This window comes from Lissotriton vulgaris, chromosome 1_1 (assembly GCF_964263255.1).
Source record: "Lissotriton vulgaris chromosome 1_1, aLisVul1.2, whole genome shotgun sequence".
In the NCBI taxonomy this organism is placed as follows: domain Eukaryota; kingdom Metazoa; phylum Chordata; class Amphibia; order Caudata; family Salamandridae; genus Lissotriton; species Lissotriton vulgaris.
Window position 1 is genome coordinate 2,110,137,605 of NC_141685.1, and position 17,395 is coordinate 2,110,154,999.

A 17,395-nucleotide genomic window follows, 5' to 3' on the forward strand; every position below is an offset into this window, starting at 1 on the left:
CGTGCCAATAAATTTCTCTCCGAAACCCTTGGAGGAGCTGAGGTTATGGGGGTTAAGCTCAGGAGGGGGGCTGTCTGTGTGGTGTTCTTGGTGGTTTATCGGCCACCTTGGGCGTCGCCTGACTTCCCTACCCTCTTTGTAAGATTGGTCCAGGACCTGTGTACAAGATACGACAAAATGGTAATAGTTGGAGACTTCAACTATCACTGGGAAAAGTCCCCTAAAGAAGGACAAGCACTACAGATAGAGGAGGCGGTCTCCTCCTTAGGTCTTGTCCAACAGGTCACGGGACCAACACATGAGAAAGGTCATGTGCTTGACCTAGTTTGGACCACCATGCCAGCCCAGGGCATCACGGAAATTCTTCCTTGTGCCTGGTCTGATCATTTTCTAATAAAGGGCAGACTTACATTGAGGGGCCACATATCCAAACCTGAGGAGGGCTGGAAAACGGCCCGCAAATGGAGAAACCTTGATGGGGAAAAACTGGTCCACCTCCTAAAACACCATCCTTCAGACATAGAGCCAGATGCCAACGCTGATGCCTTATGTAGACATCTCCAGCATAAACTGGGGAGTGCCATTGATGTGGTGGCGCCTCTTCGCAGGATGAAGAAGGTGGCGAGAGGAGCTGGGGCGCCTTGGTATAATGATTCCCTCAGAGAGATGAAACGCGGGGTGAGGAAGAAAGAGCGGGCATGGCATCTCCAAACAAGAATATACCTCATCCTTAGCCCAGTACAAACTAGCCATACAATCAAGGAAGGCTGCTTTCTTTGAGGAAAGAATAACCACTGCTAGAAATCCACAAAAAGAAATCTTCCGGGTCTTGGCGGAGCTCAGAGTGAACAAGGAGCAAAGTCCCGAGTTCACCCAGGAGGACTGTCAGAGGTTCCAGGACTTCTTCGTAAAGAAGATATCCGACATCCTAGATGAAATTGCAGTAACTGCACACCTCGAATGCCCGCACATACCGGATTCCATTGGTCCACTAAACATCCTGCCTCTAGCTGAGCTATCCCTTATTTCAAAACAGGAATTGCTCAAAATCACAGGCCGAGTCAAATCAGGCTCCTTGGTAGACCCTTGCCCGCCTGACATATTCAAGATGGCAATGCCAGGAATAGAGAAAGAGGTCCTGCACCTATTGAACACCTCTCTTCGTTCAGGACAGATCCCTTCAGCTTTTAAAGAGGCTCGCTTGATCCCCTTATTGAAAAAACCTGGAGCGGATACAAAATGTCTGAAGAATTTTCGGCCTATCTCCCAGTTGCCTTTTTTGGCGAAGGTAATTGAGCAGCATGTGCTAGCTCTACTGTCAGGCCATTTAGAGAGCAACAACCTGCTGGAGACTAATCAGGCAGGGTTCCGTGCGAACCACAGCACGGAACTAGTTATGCTATCCATTTTGGATGAGCTTAGGATGCGAGCTGATGTAAAAACACCGAGCGCCTTGGTACTATTGGATCTCTCCGCGGCGTTTGACACCGTGTGCCATAAACAGCTTCTGTCGCGGTTGAGATCCTTTGGTGTCGTGGGCACAGCACATGCATGGCTCACATCATTTCTGCAGGGGAGGACACAACGAGTACAGCTGGGGGATTTACTTTCTACCCCTGCTCCGATCACCTGCGGGGTCCCCCAGGGATCTGCCTTGTCCCCACTACTTTTTAATATCTACTTGCAGCCACTAATTGCTCTCCTGAATAGGATGGACTGCCTAGTATACAACTATGCCGATGACACCCAGATAATCATCCGGCTGGATGATGGTCCAGGAGCATCCACCAGGCTACAAGACATATTGAAAACCACTGTCAATTGGATGTCTGAGAATTCCTTAAAAGTTAACCCGGATAAGACGGAAGTACTACCTATTTCCATCTCGGGTAACCCCTGGAGTGATAAATTCTGGCCTAGGGAGCTGGGTGTCCCCCCAAAGCTGGCAGTTGCAGTTAAAAGCCTAGGCCTATATGTGGATAAGAAATTATCCATGGAAAAACAAGTTACCACCGTAGTAGGCACCAGTATAGGCTTGCTAAGACAACTTAGAAAGATCGCTGCCCTACTCTCCTTCTCCACCCTGAGGCACGTAGTCTCAGCCACTATTCTGGCTAGGCTGGACTACGGGAACTCCCTTTATCTGGGTTTGCCACAGCGGCTGCTGGACAAACTACAGGGAGTCATGAACGATGCAGCTAGGCTGATATTTAAAAAACCTAGAAATGCCCATGCCTCTCCCCTAATGCAGGAGTTACACTGGCTGCCAGTTCGCCAGCGAATCATTTTCAAAGGAATGTGCATTGCTCACAAGGCTTTGTATGGCAAAGCTCCAAAATACCTGAAATCCCGACTATCCCCCTACATACCGGGTAGGACTTTGCGTTCGTCGGACGCTACTCTTCTGTCCCAGCCCCGCTTCAAATTGACCACGGTGGGGGGCCGTGCTTTCTCCAACACGATCCCAGCTTTATGGAACAAATTGGATCCAGAGCTCAGGAAGGAGAGCAATCTACTTTCCTTCAGAAAGAAACTTAAAACCGTACTATTTAAACAAGCCTGGAGCAGGTCTTAGGTGCACAGCTGGTTTCCAAGTGAATTTAACATCTCTCATGTAAATCTGGTCAGACCGCGCTTAGAGACCCCTGTGGTTATAACGCGCCATACAAATTAAATAAAAAAAAAATTAAAAAAAAAAAATTAATCTGAACAATGCAAAATGATTTAGATAAAGTTGAAATAGTGTGGATTTTGAAATTAGGGGACCCGGAGGCAGATTTAGCTAAGGCGCTGCAACTAGCTGTGAAACTGTTTCGCACTACGAATTTGAGAGCCCAACATTATAAGACGGCATTTAATTTATATTTTCCGCTGCTAAGTTATATGGGTGGGGCAAGAGGGAAGACGATAACTGTCCTAGATGTCATGAAGGGCCCGCTAATATGTTGCACATGTTCTATCATTGCAATAAGCTATCCGAGATCTTAGCGAATAACCAGAAATTTGGGATAGGTATTACGATCAACCTATCCCCTACCCTAATGATTTTAGGGTATGATGGTAACCTAAGTTTGAATAAGGATGAGGAAGCGTTTGTTTTTATGTGTGTGGCGGTCCTCCGGATCATTCTGGCTGCAGGTTGGAAGGATACCACGGTTCCCTCCTTCCAGATGTGGCTCTCCCGATTGCTAGGGATTCACAACATAGAGTCCTCCCTGTATGCGAGGAGAGGTAGGAGAATGAGAGAATTAGGGCAGAACCTCTGGGCTCCGCTTAAAAGGTGGAGGGAATCTTGTTTTATAAAGCAAGGCAGTGATATTTTGTTATGTGTATTCATTTTATCTAGTGGTTCTTTGATCATGACTTTGTGATTAGTTTTATGTATATAGCCACCCCTTTGTTTTTTTTGTTTTTTAAACCTCTAGCAGCGAATCCCTGACTATTGTTCACATTCATTTTTACATTTTGTAGTATGGATTTTGTATTGTAATATCAATTTGGCATTATTGTGTTTTAATTGTACTGTATTGATGATGAATTGCACCAGGTATATAATAAATTTAAAAAAAAAGAATGTGGCTGCAAGGCTCATTTTAGGGACTCCTAAATATCATCCTGTGTCAGAGGTACTGAGGGGCCCACATTAGTTGCCTGTCCACAATAAATCCATGTTTAAGGCACTCAGCATGGTACATAAGGTGTTATATGTGACTGGTTCAACTTTGATTAAATCCAAGTTCTGATGGTATGTCCCCAGGGGGCATCTCAGGTCAATGGAGACTAAAAATATGGTTGTACCAAGAACATAGGGATGCATTTGGGAAGGAAGATCCTTTGTATTGATGTGAGCCAAGCTCTTGGACTCTCTTCCTAGAAAAATCAAGGCTGAGGACCATCATACCAGTTTCAGGATGCTCATTAAAACTTTGCTTTTGCTACTGCCAGCATATGATCTTCCAGGATGTATGTCCACTTAGACTGGGTAGCCTCAATATGGCTCTAGGTGGACAACTGCTTTAGAAACTACTATCATTATTTTCATTCATGTATGTATATTCTTAGACCTGACAGTCTTAAATTGATCTTCCCCCCAACTTTTTGTATTCCTCCTCCACTTACTTTTCTGACCTCCTTTTTGCTGATATTAGGACTCTGCACACTTTACCCCAGCTAACTCGTGCTAAAGTGAGTGTGCTCTCTCCCTTAAACATAGTAATATTGGACCAATTAGCATATGTGATTTACTTATAAGTCCCTAGTAAGGAAGGCCTTGGAAAGCCCAGTGTGCTGGGCGCACTGTATTTAAAAGGCAGGACATGCACTTTTAGGTTTTACATGTCCAGGTAGTGAAAACTCCTACATTTGTTTTTAACTACTACTAAACCCATATCTACTATTGGATAACATTGGGATTACCTTATTACATTTTATGAGTGTAATTTCCAACTGTGAAGATATAACTCAATGAAGTTAGGGGTCTCTGAAATTATCATTTAAAATCCTTTATAGTGAAGTAGGATTTTAAATTACATTTCTGAAAATGTCACTTTCAGAAAGTTGGCATTTTCTTGCTTGAGGCATTTGGTGCCTGTAGCCTGCCTCTGATAACATGACTGGGTGTAGTTGGCAGTTGTGCTTTTGCGTATTCCTCCTTGACAGCCACACACATGGGAGCCTATGTGGGTCTCAGTGGGTCATCTCTGGAAGGTTGGGAGGGAGGAGCTGGGCACAGCCTCACTTACACCTGATTAGGTGGTGTCCTGTCCCCAAACAAATGACTGCATAGTCCTCTGTAGTGAGTCTGGAGCCAGGACATGAAGGAAGGACATCTGTGCACCACAAATCCATGTCTTTGAAGTCTCCCCCTCTTCAAAGGCACCACTTGGTTTAAGTACTGAACCACAGACACCACCACTTTAATGCACTTGTAATGTAATGTAATGTAATGTAATGTAATGTAATGTAAATTGTGTCTTGTAAAGCGCACTGCTACCCGCACCGCAGGCCTCGTAGCGCTATAGACCGCTGGGGAACCCGTCCTGGCTTTCCCTGTGAGATAGTCCCTCCTGGGGGTCTCCAAGGTGAAACCAGGCATCCCCGGCGTTTGTGTGGGGCCGTTGTGGAGATGAGGCAAGCTAATGCCCAGAGTTGCCGAGTGTGATCTCTGGTCGGAGTAGGCACCGATGCGAGAATTATCAGTCCGCTGATCCTGATCCAAGACCCTGCCGCGTCGGGAATCGAACCCTGGTCCCGGGCCGTTCTCTGCTCTCGGGTCTGCCGCCTCTAACCAGTGAGCCACACCTCTCCACTTCTGGACCTGTGGATACTTTGCCAGGAAGAAGGACTGCTGTGCTGCTGAAGGACTTCCACTCTGCTGGACTGCACTCTGCTTGACTCCTGCTTTGTTGTGCCAAACTGCTACCTGCTGCCCTTTTCCCTGGGACAGAAGGACTGGACCTGCATCTCTTGACTCCAGAACCTAGAGTGATTTCAGGGGCTAGGTGGCTGTCCTCCTGATCTGCGGCCTCAGGGACAAAGGAGGTTTACATCCCCTGCACCTGGACTCTGCTCTCTGTGAGTATACCCTGCCATATGGTGCTATCCAAGTGGGAACCTTAGAAGTGGGCCTAAGGTGCTTGCCAACGGAACCGACTCATTCTCTGCTAAGCGATGCATCCCCAAGCAGAACTGACGCATCACTGCTGCTCTATGGATTGGACCCGTTACAAAAGACTCACATCACCGCCGCCTCCTGCATCTTGGGACCAATGTATCGCCTTCAGAACAGCTGCTGCACAATGCTTTTACAGGCACAAGCTCCTTGAATTCCTAGTTAACCGCAGCCTTGAAGCCGCAGCCAAAACTCCGCATCGCAGCTTCACCGAGCATCGGAACTGGCGCATCACTTCTGCTGCACCTCATATCCTTGACACTGGACTTTGCATCGCGAGTTCCGTCAACAGGAACCTTGTCACGATGCATTAGGACCTCAAAGCAGCTTTGCTGCATCTCAAAACTGAGGCATCTCCTCAGCTACACTGAGCATCTTCGACGTGCATCCACGTAATGCACCTCAACTAGGATTTAAGATACTTTGGGCCATATGTATCAAAATAGGTTTTTGCGGTTCTGAAATGCGATTTTTTGTGAATTGCATTTTGAGAATCACAAAACCAGATGGAAATAAGGGATCGCAAAATATTAGCGAGTCTCAGAAATTCGCAGAATAATACCTATTTTGCTATATCATATTTGCGATATAGCAAATAGGGAATTGCAATTTAGAGAATCTGCAATTCGGGTATAGCTTGATGACATTACAACCAGGAAGTGTGACTGCACCTGATTGACAGAAGCTGAGTGAGAGGCTGGGAGGAGAGGGAGAGGATTGTGCACTGCAACTGAGAGAAGGAGAAATGGATCTCCAGGATAAAGAGAAGCAGCAGAAGGAGATTTTCAGAAAAAGGAAGCAGAGGTTCAGTGAGAGGGAGCTGGAGGTGCTCATACAGGAAATGGCAGTCAGCCATGAGCTCCTGTTTGGGAAAAAATCCCTATATGTGCCAGAGGCACGTAAAAGGAAAATTGGCTTGAAATCCAGGAGTAGGTGAATGCCATCGGCGTGACCCACCACACTGTGGAGGATCTCCACTAAAGGTGGTACGACTTGCGCCAAAGATCAAAGGAATGTCTGACAACAAGATTGTCAGAGGCTAAGAAGACTAGTGGTGAAACATCCACTGCAACTGAGGCTATCCAACACTGACGACCAGTCAGAGCAGGAGGAGCAGGAGGAAGGCAGACCAGCAATCCCTGAGCCATGCAGACAGTGCCTCATAGTGCCACCACTCCCGCTGCTGGAGGCAGGACCACAGGACACAAGTGGAGAAGGCCAGCCAGTCCAGGGCCAGCGTGCAGTACAACACACAGCACAGTCCCCTGTCCATCCTAGTGAAGGAAATTTTTCAAGGCGCAGGGCGCGGTCGTCCACCAGCGCCCCTGCCAAAGATGAAGATACAGTGTTTGCAGGTCTTGAAGGCACCATGGTTAAAGTCCAGCGCCTGCAAGCAAAACCATTAAGGTCAATACAGCGCCAGTTTGCAGCAAACAACCATAACATGACTGAGATGAGGGATGGTTTCACTGGCTGGAGCTGGCCCCGGCCCCTCCTCATCTGATGAGTCGGAATCTGTGAGCTCCACTGGGGTGCCTTTTTGGTGGCGATGTTGTGTAGCATGGCACATGTGACCACGATTTTGCAGCATGTCTCGGGGCTGTACTGTAGTGCTCCTTCACTCTTATGAAGGCAGCTGAAATGGCTCGTAAGGATTCCAAATGTTCTCCCAATGGCACAGCCGGTGGCTCTGTGGGGGCTCTTATACCTCCGCTCCCCTGCAGTGGCTGGATTCAGGTACGAAGTCAGGATGTAGTCACGTACATGATACTCACTGTCACCTGCAGGGTGACAAGAATTAGGTTAAACACTGTCCTACCACTTTAGACCTTTACTGTATGTGTGCTTGAAAGCCATGCATTTACCTAGCTGGTAACCCTCACCAAACTCCTCATCTGTGAGTCGTCGGTTTATTCCACTGTGGCGAAAAATGAATGAGTCGTGTGTGCTGCCCAGGTATTTAGCAACAATATCAGTGATGACATGTTTGGCAATGCACACTACCTGTATGTTCAGCGAATGATAGGACTTGCGGTTCCGGAACACATACTCATTCTGTGAAGGGGGGAGATTGCGACATGGGTCCCATCTATGCAGTCAATTACATGGGGGAATTGGGCTACCTGGTAGAACTCCTGCTTGATCTGATCTAGTGCCTGTTGTGTGCTGGGGAATTGGATGTGGTGATGCAGCCTCTATACCATTGCATCAAGGAAAGCATGGAAGAAGCGCGACAGTGCTCTCTGAGCGACCCCTCCTGCTGTGACTATCACCCCTTGAAAACTCCCTGATGCCAGTAAGTGCAGTGAGCACAGGACCTGTACATGGGTGGGAATGGTGAGTGCCCTGTGTTTGTGGTGTTTTAGTATGGGTTTGAGCTCCTCTATTAAGTCCAGGATGTTGTCTGCGTCCAGCCTGTAGTTCACTAGGATCGCCTCCTCAGTCCCCTGGAACAGGGTGATGCCGCTCTGAAGATCCTTTCCAGGCGTCTGATTCTCTGTGCAGCTGCTCTGATTCGCAGCCTCCTGGCTATCACATACAGCCTAGCCATTGTGAAACCCCCTGTAGCATTGTGGGCCTGTTTAAATAGGTTGCACCTGGTTACCACATGCTCAGAGTTGGTGGAAATTGAGATGTGCTAAATTGTGAATTTTTCAAATTCGCAATTTACGAATTTTACCAGCATCTCATTTTGCAAATTCGCAATTTGCGAGCAAGTTATTAGCGAATATCGCAAATGATGTATCGCTGATGCGAGTTCGCAAATTTATTCGCAGATTCCATGCCTTGCAAAATTGGTAATCGCTAAATTTGCTATCACCATTTTTTGCCTACCGGAACCCTTTCCTACATAAGAACACTCTGTTTTGCAGTTTCGCAAACCAGCTTCATACCTATGGCCATTGTTCAGCAGGCCTAACTGGATCCTTGTAGCTCAGGTTCTACTAATTGGATTTTTGTCATTTTAGTCTTGCTTTATTTATTAAAGTCAGATCTATTTTTCTAATCTTTTTGTGTGGTGTTTTCACTGTTTTACTGTTTGAAGTGTTATAGAAATACTTTACACACAGCCTCTAAGTGAGGCTTAACTGCTCTCTGAGAACATACCAGAGGGTGAGCTAAGATTAATGTAGGGTTTCCCTGCCTCTTACCCTGACTGGAATTGTGGCTGCTGCTTGACCAGTGCTCATGTCCCAGTTGACCAGCAACCCAATTTCTAACATATAATGTCTGTGATTTAAAATAAAAATGTCTGGCAGATACTAAAAGATATAAAAATGGATTCCGTTTAGAATGGTATAGCGCCTGGCAGAATGGCAAGGTGGAAGAAACAGTCACAAGCAAAACAGGCATGTGAAAGAGAGAGAAAGCATTGTCTGTTAGCGGTACCAAATAAGTCCCTCTCTGCTTCCCTCCCTCCATCCCTCATTCATGAAGCCATCCATTCAGTAACTAGTTTGACTCAGCTGAGCAACACATTGCATTTTGATGGAGCTGGCCTTGTATTCAGTAGGATTTTTGTTTTTTACAGGAGGGAGCCGGTGACAATGTTCCTGTTCTATTATTGGGAAATAAAACGGATAATGAAAAGGAAAGAGAAGTTCCGAACGGACTGGGGGAACAACTCGCCAAAGTAAGTACTCGATCCTTTTCTAACATAAAATTCAGATTCGTTAGAAGATTTGTTGTTTATGGCGATAGACACGATTGTCACAAAAATCTTTGGTTCACATAACTGCTAAGGTAAAAGTTAAGTGATAATGTCAAGTTCCTCTTAAGTAAACCTGCAAAAAATTCACAGCATTCTGTCACTGACAAAAAAGTAGAATCCGATTTTATTCGTTACATAGGTATCAACATTTTTTTAACATAGAAAAAAGAAAATGAACAGAAGACCTTACTCTATATTCATTTTTTCTGTTGAAGATCACTAATGATAAGATTACTTGTTTTGAAGTTTTGTGGGCAGATAAGGAGAATTGTTCAGCAAGGCATTACAGTGTATAAGTGTAAAATACCTTTTTATAAATGCACAGAGCCAAGGGGCAGATGTATCAAATGATTTTTTTGTCGCAAACACTGCAAATCGGTAAAAAGCAGCGTTTGTGACAAAAAAAATCAGAAAATGCAATGTATCATCTAAAACGCATCACAATATTAAGGAATAGCAAATTTTGTGATTCCTTATTATTGTGTAAGCATTTATTGAATCGCAAATTGCTATTCCTTAAATGCTATGTAAGAAGCAATTACATTTTGCGAATTTACACTAAGAAATCACAAATTACCACCAACTTGTAGTTGGTGGTAATTTGCGAATTCTTTTACAAATGCACTTTTTAGCATTTGTAAAGGTGCCATGTGGCACTCATACATGCCCTTAGGGCATGTATGTGCGCCATATGCTCACACATGTAAATTTCAGGGGTGCAGCAGGGTGTCCTTAAGACACCCTTGCACCCTTGAAATTATTCTCAATTTGCGATTTGCCAATTGCGAATCGCAAATTGAGAATAACTTCCCATTCCTTCCTATGGGCCTCCTGGCCCATAGAAATGAATGGGAAATTTTTCCTTAATTGCGATTAGCAATTTGCTAATCGCAATTAAGGAATTTTAAGAAATTGCTAAAAAACAGCACATTTTTATATACATACCATTTTGCAATTCTCAAATACCGATTCTCAAAAAATCGTTTTTTGTGAATCGCAAATAGGTATTTTGATACATCTGCCCCTTAAAATTTATACCAGCCTGGGGCAGGAGCCAGGGCGGTCCATTCCATGGGTGGTATTGTAGCATTTGCACTGACCAGAGATCATATGGATGGCCCCATGAAAAGCAGCTTTGAGATTGTGTAGAAAAAGGGTTAATCACTATACAACATATTTCCTATGCTACCAATGTATGTATATTTCTAATCTAAATCTCTGTGACAGTAATGTGGTATACCTAAAAATTGTGGACGGTAGTTCATAGAGCAGATGGGGGGGGGGTGCCATAGTCACACAGGTGCAGGATGATAGACAATATATTTACTTAAGAAATAGTGTGGTTAGAGAAGAAATAGTGCCAACAGAGTTCAGAATATTTAAGCTTGACAGTACTGTTTTGACATAAAACAGCAGAAGACATTTACTGAAAACTCTTTGGGGGATATTCTCAAAGAAGTGACGGTGAGAGGCATTAGCCTCCTTGGATTAACGACTTTCACCGCCACTTTGTAAACGCCAGTCTGCACCCTATTCACAAGAATGTGGTACCGACTGGCATTACCCAACGGAGATAAATCTCACGATTTATTTCCAAAACAGTCACCCTTGCACCATAGTGAAAGTGTGTCTGCGAGCAGGGGGGTGGGTTAATGCACAGGAAGGTGTCCCTTCCTGTAGATTAACAAACCGAAAATTCCAGTTTGCTTTTTCCATGTGTTGTGCTACATGCAGCAAATGCAAAAACAAGGAGAAATAAAGGTTTTAAGTTTGGTGCTACCTCCTATTATCACTGCCCTTGATAATAGGCAGTAGTGTCAAACTCAATGGGTGTTGCGGTGATACGTCCCCCACAACACCCACTGCACGCCCCTTTCATGCTAAGTTTAGCATTAAAGGGGCCCTTTTCTCAAGCCAGCGTTAAGTCACTTAACGTGGCTTTTAGCCACGTTAGTTGGGTAAATGCTGCCTTGAGAATAGGGCTCTGGCACTATCGCCATGGGAGCGTCAATAAAAGTGACGTTCCCGTGGCGATATCGCCTTGAAAATATGCCCCTGTGAGTGTAGAGTTTGACTCCTGGAGGTGATCGGCCACTTTCAGATGAAGTGGAGTTGGCAATTGGGGAATCCTTAAAGATTGTCCCTATGTAAATGAAACATTAGAGCCATAAATATACACAGAATGAGTCTGGTTAAAGCTGGGTTTGTTTGATAATCTTAGACTGGGAACCTCGTAAGCTCTTCCTTCATGCTTTCCATTTTAAAGGACCAAACACATCAAGTTTTACTGAGTCACTTTATGAATTGGGCAAGTGGACTTTGAGTGATTTTCAACCATATTCAGGCTCAGAAGCAAATGACAAGACCAAGGATCTGGTCATCAAATGGTAGTTATGGTAAAACACCAAAGAAGGCCTGCTTCAGAGAAAAAAGTATGAGTCATATATCTAACAGTCAGTCAGAATCGGCCCACCCCAGGAACATATCCAAACAGAAAATGCAAACTTGAAGGACAAGTGAAAATAAGTGTTAAAATGGGGGCAATATGTCATGATGCAGCAAGTTTTAGTATTGGGAATTGCAAGAAATTGGGTTTCTGGTTGAGAGGAGTGAAACCCTGTTCAAGCAGCAACCACAATCCTTGTCAGGGTGAAGTCACAAGCAAACCTGAAATTAGCTTGTGCTCAACCCTTTGGTAGCTTGGCACTGAGCAGTGAGGCTTAACTTAAAGTCAATATGTAAATTATTTGTGCGATACTTCAAACAATATTAACATGAAAACTACACAAAAAGGAGCCCACATCAAAATTGAAAAATAGAGTACATTTTTATAAATAAAACAAGACCAAAAGAACAAAGATCCAATCAGTATCACCAAACATATGCAATTTTTAAGATTTGAGTGAAAGTATCTCCAAAAAGCCCAAAGTGTCAACTATGGATATCCGATTTCTCTAGACCGGGACAAAGTCACAAGTCCAGGCTGACAGTGATGGAGCACGGACCTGCTAGTTAGGCCCGCTGAACAAGAGTACCTTAAATCCTGTTTGTGAAGAGTTGTGAAGAGTTGCCTCGAGGGTGTGTTAAGCATCCAAGGTGATGCGTTAGTACAGATGGGTTGTGAGGCTGTGATGCGAGGTCCTGTGTGGTTGAGGATTCCTTGGGAAGGGGCTTCCGATGCAAAGTCCAGCATTGAGAATGGATCACACAGCTGAGGAGATTTCTTCAGTTCTGAGGAGCTGGAAGGGTGCAATGGGAGGGCGTGCATCGGTAAGGCATCGCACAGCAGCTGCTCCGATGGAGCTGCAAGGTTGCAATGCACAGTTCTTGCATTGGGAAAGTCCACACAGCAGAGGCGATGTGTCAGCCCTGCTCAGAGTTGTGCCGCGCAGCAGAGGAGATGCATTGGTTCAGCTGGATCTACAGAAGGGCTGGCAGAGCACCTTCAGGATAACTTCCAAGGGTGCAGGACTGTGGTGGCACCACTTGGCAGGGTAGGGCATACAGATGCTGAGTCCAAGTGCTGGTTTCAAGGTTGTTGGAGCCTTGTGTTACGTCGTCAGTCCTCAGGATCGGTGTGATGCCAGAAATGTCCACCTCCTGATCTAGCCGAGCCTACTGGCTGTAATGGCCCAGGTCAGCGGCAGGATCAGGCGAGGGAAGGAAAGGAAGGGGACAGCTAGGAGGGAAACCTGAAACATCAAAGAACAACCTGTAATCATCAAATGACTATTTCCACAATACAAGATCATATGTTGTTAGAATACCTGTAAAGAAAACTAACAGCATACAATTGTGCTTGAGCCCTGTTGCGATCCTTGCTATAATCCAAAGTATAATTCTGACTGCATAGAAAGGAAACACAACCAGAGGTATATACCAGTACTGCGGTCATGTAGGGTCTAGTCTAATATCCTCAAAGATAGAATAAACCTGCATAACATACCCCTTGTTAATGCTGGCTGATTTATAAGGGACACTATTAACAAAGCATAGTGCCAAGGCCCCCAACTGTAAACCACCAAGAAGGGCGCCCAGGTCCGTGATCTGCTTATTGAGCAGGGCCAGAGTTGCAAAAAATATAAGGTCAGAGTAATCCGGAAGCAATGGGTCAATAATGTAACTGTTTTAGAATAAAAAGAAAAAAAAACAATGTTACCAGAAGTTGGCGCTCATCTGGGACTGTTACTTGTTCTCCGGTAAGCAAAAAATAATCTCAGGAAAAGATCATGGAGCCCAACTTGATCAATGCCTCAATGGAACTCGTCTCCCGCACGAGCGCAGTGAATGCACTCACCAACGGGGGGCAATGAGTGTAAGGATAAGCACAAGCCGATCGTACCTTACACAAAGTATCATCACGAGCACGGACAGCATACTCACCAACGGGGGGGGGAAGGATCCGATTCGGCCCACAATGCCGATCGGATAAGAACCCAAGAAGCTCCTTCTCCTGCACAAGGACAGATGACTTTCCAACGGGAATCAGGAAAAGAATCACATTGGCCGAAAATGCCGATCGGAACAGAAAACGGGAAACCGTCCTCTGCACGGACTCCTGGCCAGGAGCCCACCAACAGAGGGCAGAACAGAAGGTGGCCGAAAATGCCACCCGAGCACCAGCAGGACGAAGCATCCAGCACGGAAACGCGAAGGAAAATCTGAGGGTGGTTCCTGTAAAGCGTCTATCTTTATGGGATGCCGTCGCTCTCATTGGGCGCAAAGAGTCATGGGAAATGTAGTTTGTGGCTTTAGAAGAAGCCTAGCATATTTGTTGCAAGGGTGCAATCAGTCGTGTGTTGCTCACCACATAATCGTAACACCTTGTGTCCCTGAGGCTGTAGTCAGAAGGCAAGACAACTAGCCCTTGGAGTCACTTTAGGGTCCTGGGTACAATAGATGCAGTCCAGTCATCTTTCTCCCAAGGCAGGAGGGCAGGAGGCATCGTATCAGCACAGCAGCGCAGCAGTCCTTCAGAGCAGAGGTCCAACAGAGTGGCAGTCCAAAATGTACTGAAGAGTTGGTGTCTGAGGTCCAGTATTTACACCAGGCACCTTTGAAGTGGAAGAAGCTTCTAGAGGTTTCCCTCTGAAGTGCACATGTTTTCTGCCTCCCCTGCCCTGACTCCAGACTAATTACAGGGGGTATGCAGCCCTTTGTGTGAAGGCAGGACACAACGCATTCAAGTGTAAGTAGGGCTGCGCCCAGGTTCGCCCTCCCATCCTTACAGTAATGGCACACCTAAACTCCCTATTTTGTTTGGCTGTCTTGGAGGAATACCTAAAGCGCAACTGTCTGTTACACCCAGTCATGTGACCCAGAGACTGGCCTCCCTGGACTGTGTTTAAATCATGCACAACATCTCTGTTATATTTGTCACCCTTAGTGTGATTTCCTCCAAACTTACAGTTTTAAACTTTAACTTCAACCTGTGGCCTAGAGGCACAAAATGGCTAAGGCAGAAATATACCAACTTTCAAAAAGCGGCATTTTCAACATTGTAATTTAAAATATGACTTTACCATAAGAGAGGATTTTTCAATACGCTTCCAAAGATACCAAACATGAACTGGTTACCTGTTCCCATTTGAAAGTTACACTTAAAGGTACATGTCCAACATTTTAAATACCCTGCACTCTTCCCTCTGTCCAGGGCATACCCTAGAGGTGACTTACATGTATTAAAACCGAAGGCCTGGCAGAAGGTTTCATTTTCACTGTCATAGTTGCAGTTTAAAACTGCACAAAAAGGTTGGAATGGAAGACCTCAGATGTGTTTAATGGGCTTCGTAAGTGGGTGGTACAGTCAGTGCTGATGGTCCAAAAGTAGCATTTAATTTACAGGCCATGGTGACGACGGCTGCTTCTTAAGCTAGCTCTGCGCACCGTCACAAAAATCCGGCACAAATCCGATACCGAGGAGAGGTGAACTCCCTTCCGGAAGGCTGGGTGAGTGTGCCCCACTGCCAGGAGACCTCGTCGCTGAGGGTGGGGAGAAAATTGGTCCGCCGAGTCCGTAGTTGCAGACTGGTACACCACCCTCCCCTGTGCCAGCCCATAGCATGGCCTACGTGAGACGGGCTTCCAGCGAGGCCGCACCGGCACCTAGGCCTGACCTTCACGGACCTGCAGTACAGCGTGGGGCTTGGTTCTTCTGCACAGCCTGACTCACCTGGCAGTTAGTGCAACAGTGGACATGGGCGCTGGTGTCCCTGTGCTGATTGGACACTGCTGGAGTGCGGGGGCTCCGTGTGACTCGCTATCAACCCAGATTGACTTCCCCCAATGTGCGGGCATGACACCGGAGTCCTCAAGGCCTGCACTGGCAGGTAAGTTCCCATTTGCTGCAGCCCCCCTGAACTCGACTTGCTGCTCGCTGTTGGGACCCTTCACTTCCACACCTTGCTACGACCTCATTATGAATGAATGGTAGGAGGAGAGCCCGTACCAGTGCTGTTGACTGGCCTCGCTGGAGCTACTAATATCCGCAGGAAATGTGGGGATGGACACCAGACGCCCTCTCTCTGGCTAGGTGCGGTGCTGCTGGACCTCCACGGCGGTGGTCCCGACTCCTCGATACCCCACTATACATTTCAATTTTGCGTCGACTTGGTTTGCTGAGTTTTCCAGATCGCTCTTCTCTGGCATCTGCGGCATTGGCTTAAGGGTGGTCACGATCGAACTAGCGGGGACGGTGGCGGCCGTACCTGCTGCCCCATCACGAGCTGCGCCAACGTGAAGAGGCGCAAAGATGGGCAAGCCAGACAAGTCGCAACCAAAGCTGAATTAAGAGAAGCGGAAGTCCAGACACAGAGAGTACGCTGTGGAGTCTGTAATGTCGGAGTCAGAAGCAGTAACGGATGACATCGTCGGAGACAATAAAATGATCATAGCGTCCATGCAGGAAGGAGTATCTATGCTAAAATTGACACCCTGGCCTACAGGATGGATCGCATGTTCGAGAGAGTGGATAAGCATGCGGAACGTTTAGACATGGCTGAGCGATGAGTTAGTAAAACTGAGGAGGCCCAGACAATATTTAACAATGCCCAGAAACAGATTGAGAAACCCTGGTTGCCTTACAGGATAGGGCTGAGGATTTGGAGGTTAGATCGAGGCGTAGTAACCTCCGCATTACAGGCCTTCCCAGATCTACCACAGGCAACATGGAGACATTTATTGAACGGCTGCTCACTACTTTGCTAGGGGCTGACACTTTTTCCCCCATGTTCGTTGTGGAGCGTGTGCATCGTTCACTAGGGCTTAGGCCTCCTGCTGGAGCCCCTCCACGTCCTATCATCGCAAAACTCTTGAACTACAGGGACAGGGATACAGCACCACGAAAGGCCGGAGAACTGGGCAGCTTGCAGTATGAAGGATCTTCCCTCTCTTTAGTCCCTGATCTTACTCTTACGGTTCAGGAAGCCAGGAGGCAATTTGAGCTGCTGAAACGTAAGCTGAGGGAACAGAGCCTTGAATATGCAATGTTATATCCGGCGAGACTGAAAGTAATCCTAAATGGTAAGGCCACGATATTTACGGATCCTCAGTCCCTCCAGAAAGCCCTTAAGGACCGGGACAAACTTGACAAAAGCAGGAGGGGCTCGCCGGAGGACGATCAGACTGCGGGCGCCAGCAGTGGCCTGGATGTAATAATTGAAGTAGAATCGCTGGTTCAGGTCCGCATGGGGGGTTCCCTTCTATATGTTAACCTTACTGATATTGTCTAAGAGGTTAGGTGCGGGTGCTCGATCGCATGCTTTACTATTGGGCTGAGGAGGTCTAAAAGATCCTTTTATCACATTGAGTTCTGTACTCTAAATAGTAATTATCATTCTGCACAGTTGGGGGGGGGCAGATTGGGGTTGCTTTGCTCATTGAGGGCGGAAGTTTCAACTGTATAGGTATTGTTTATGTCTTATCTTTAGGGATCACTTTTTCCCAATGGCAGAAATGTCTTAGCTAATTTGTGGCGGGTGGGATGATGGTACAGTACTGCTCCGGTGGGCAAC

General features: G+C 46.3%; 1 protein-coding gene across 2 annotated transcripts in view; it reads left to right on the top strand.

Moving 5' to 3' along the window:
- The window catches only part of CRACR2A (calcium release activated channel regulator 2A), a 930,414-nt gene that overhangs the window by 821,708 nt on the left and 91,311 nt on the right, over positions 1–17,395 (top strand). For both annotated transcript variants that reach the window (XM_086921478.1, XM_086921488.1), the window contains one exon: positions 9,204–9,305. In XM_086921478.1, the coding sequence (XP_086777604.1) occupies positions 9,204–9,305 (102 nt within the window). The remainder of the gene's footprint in view (positions 1–9,203; positions 9,306–17,395) is intronic.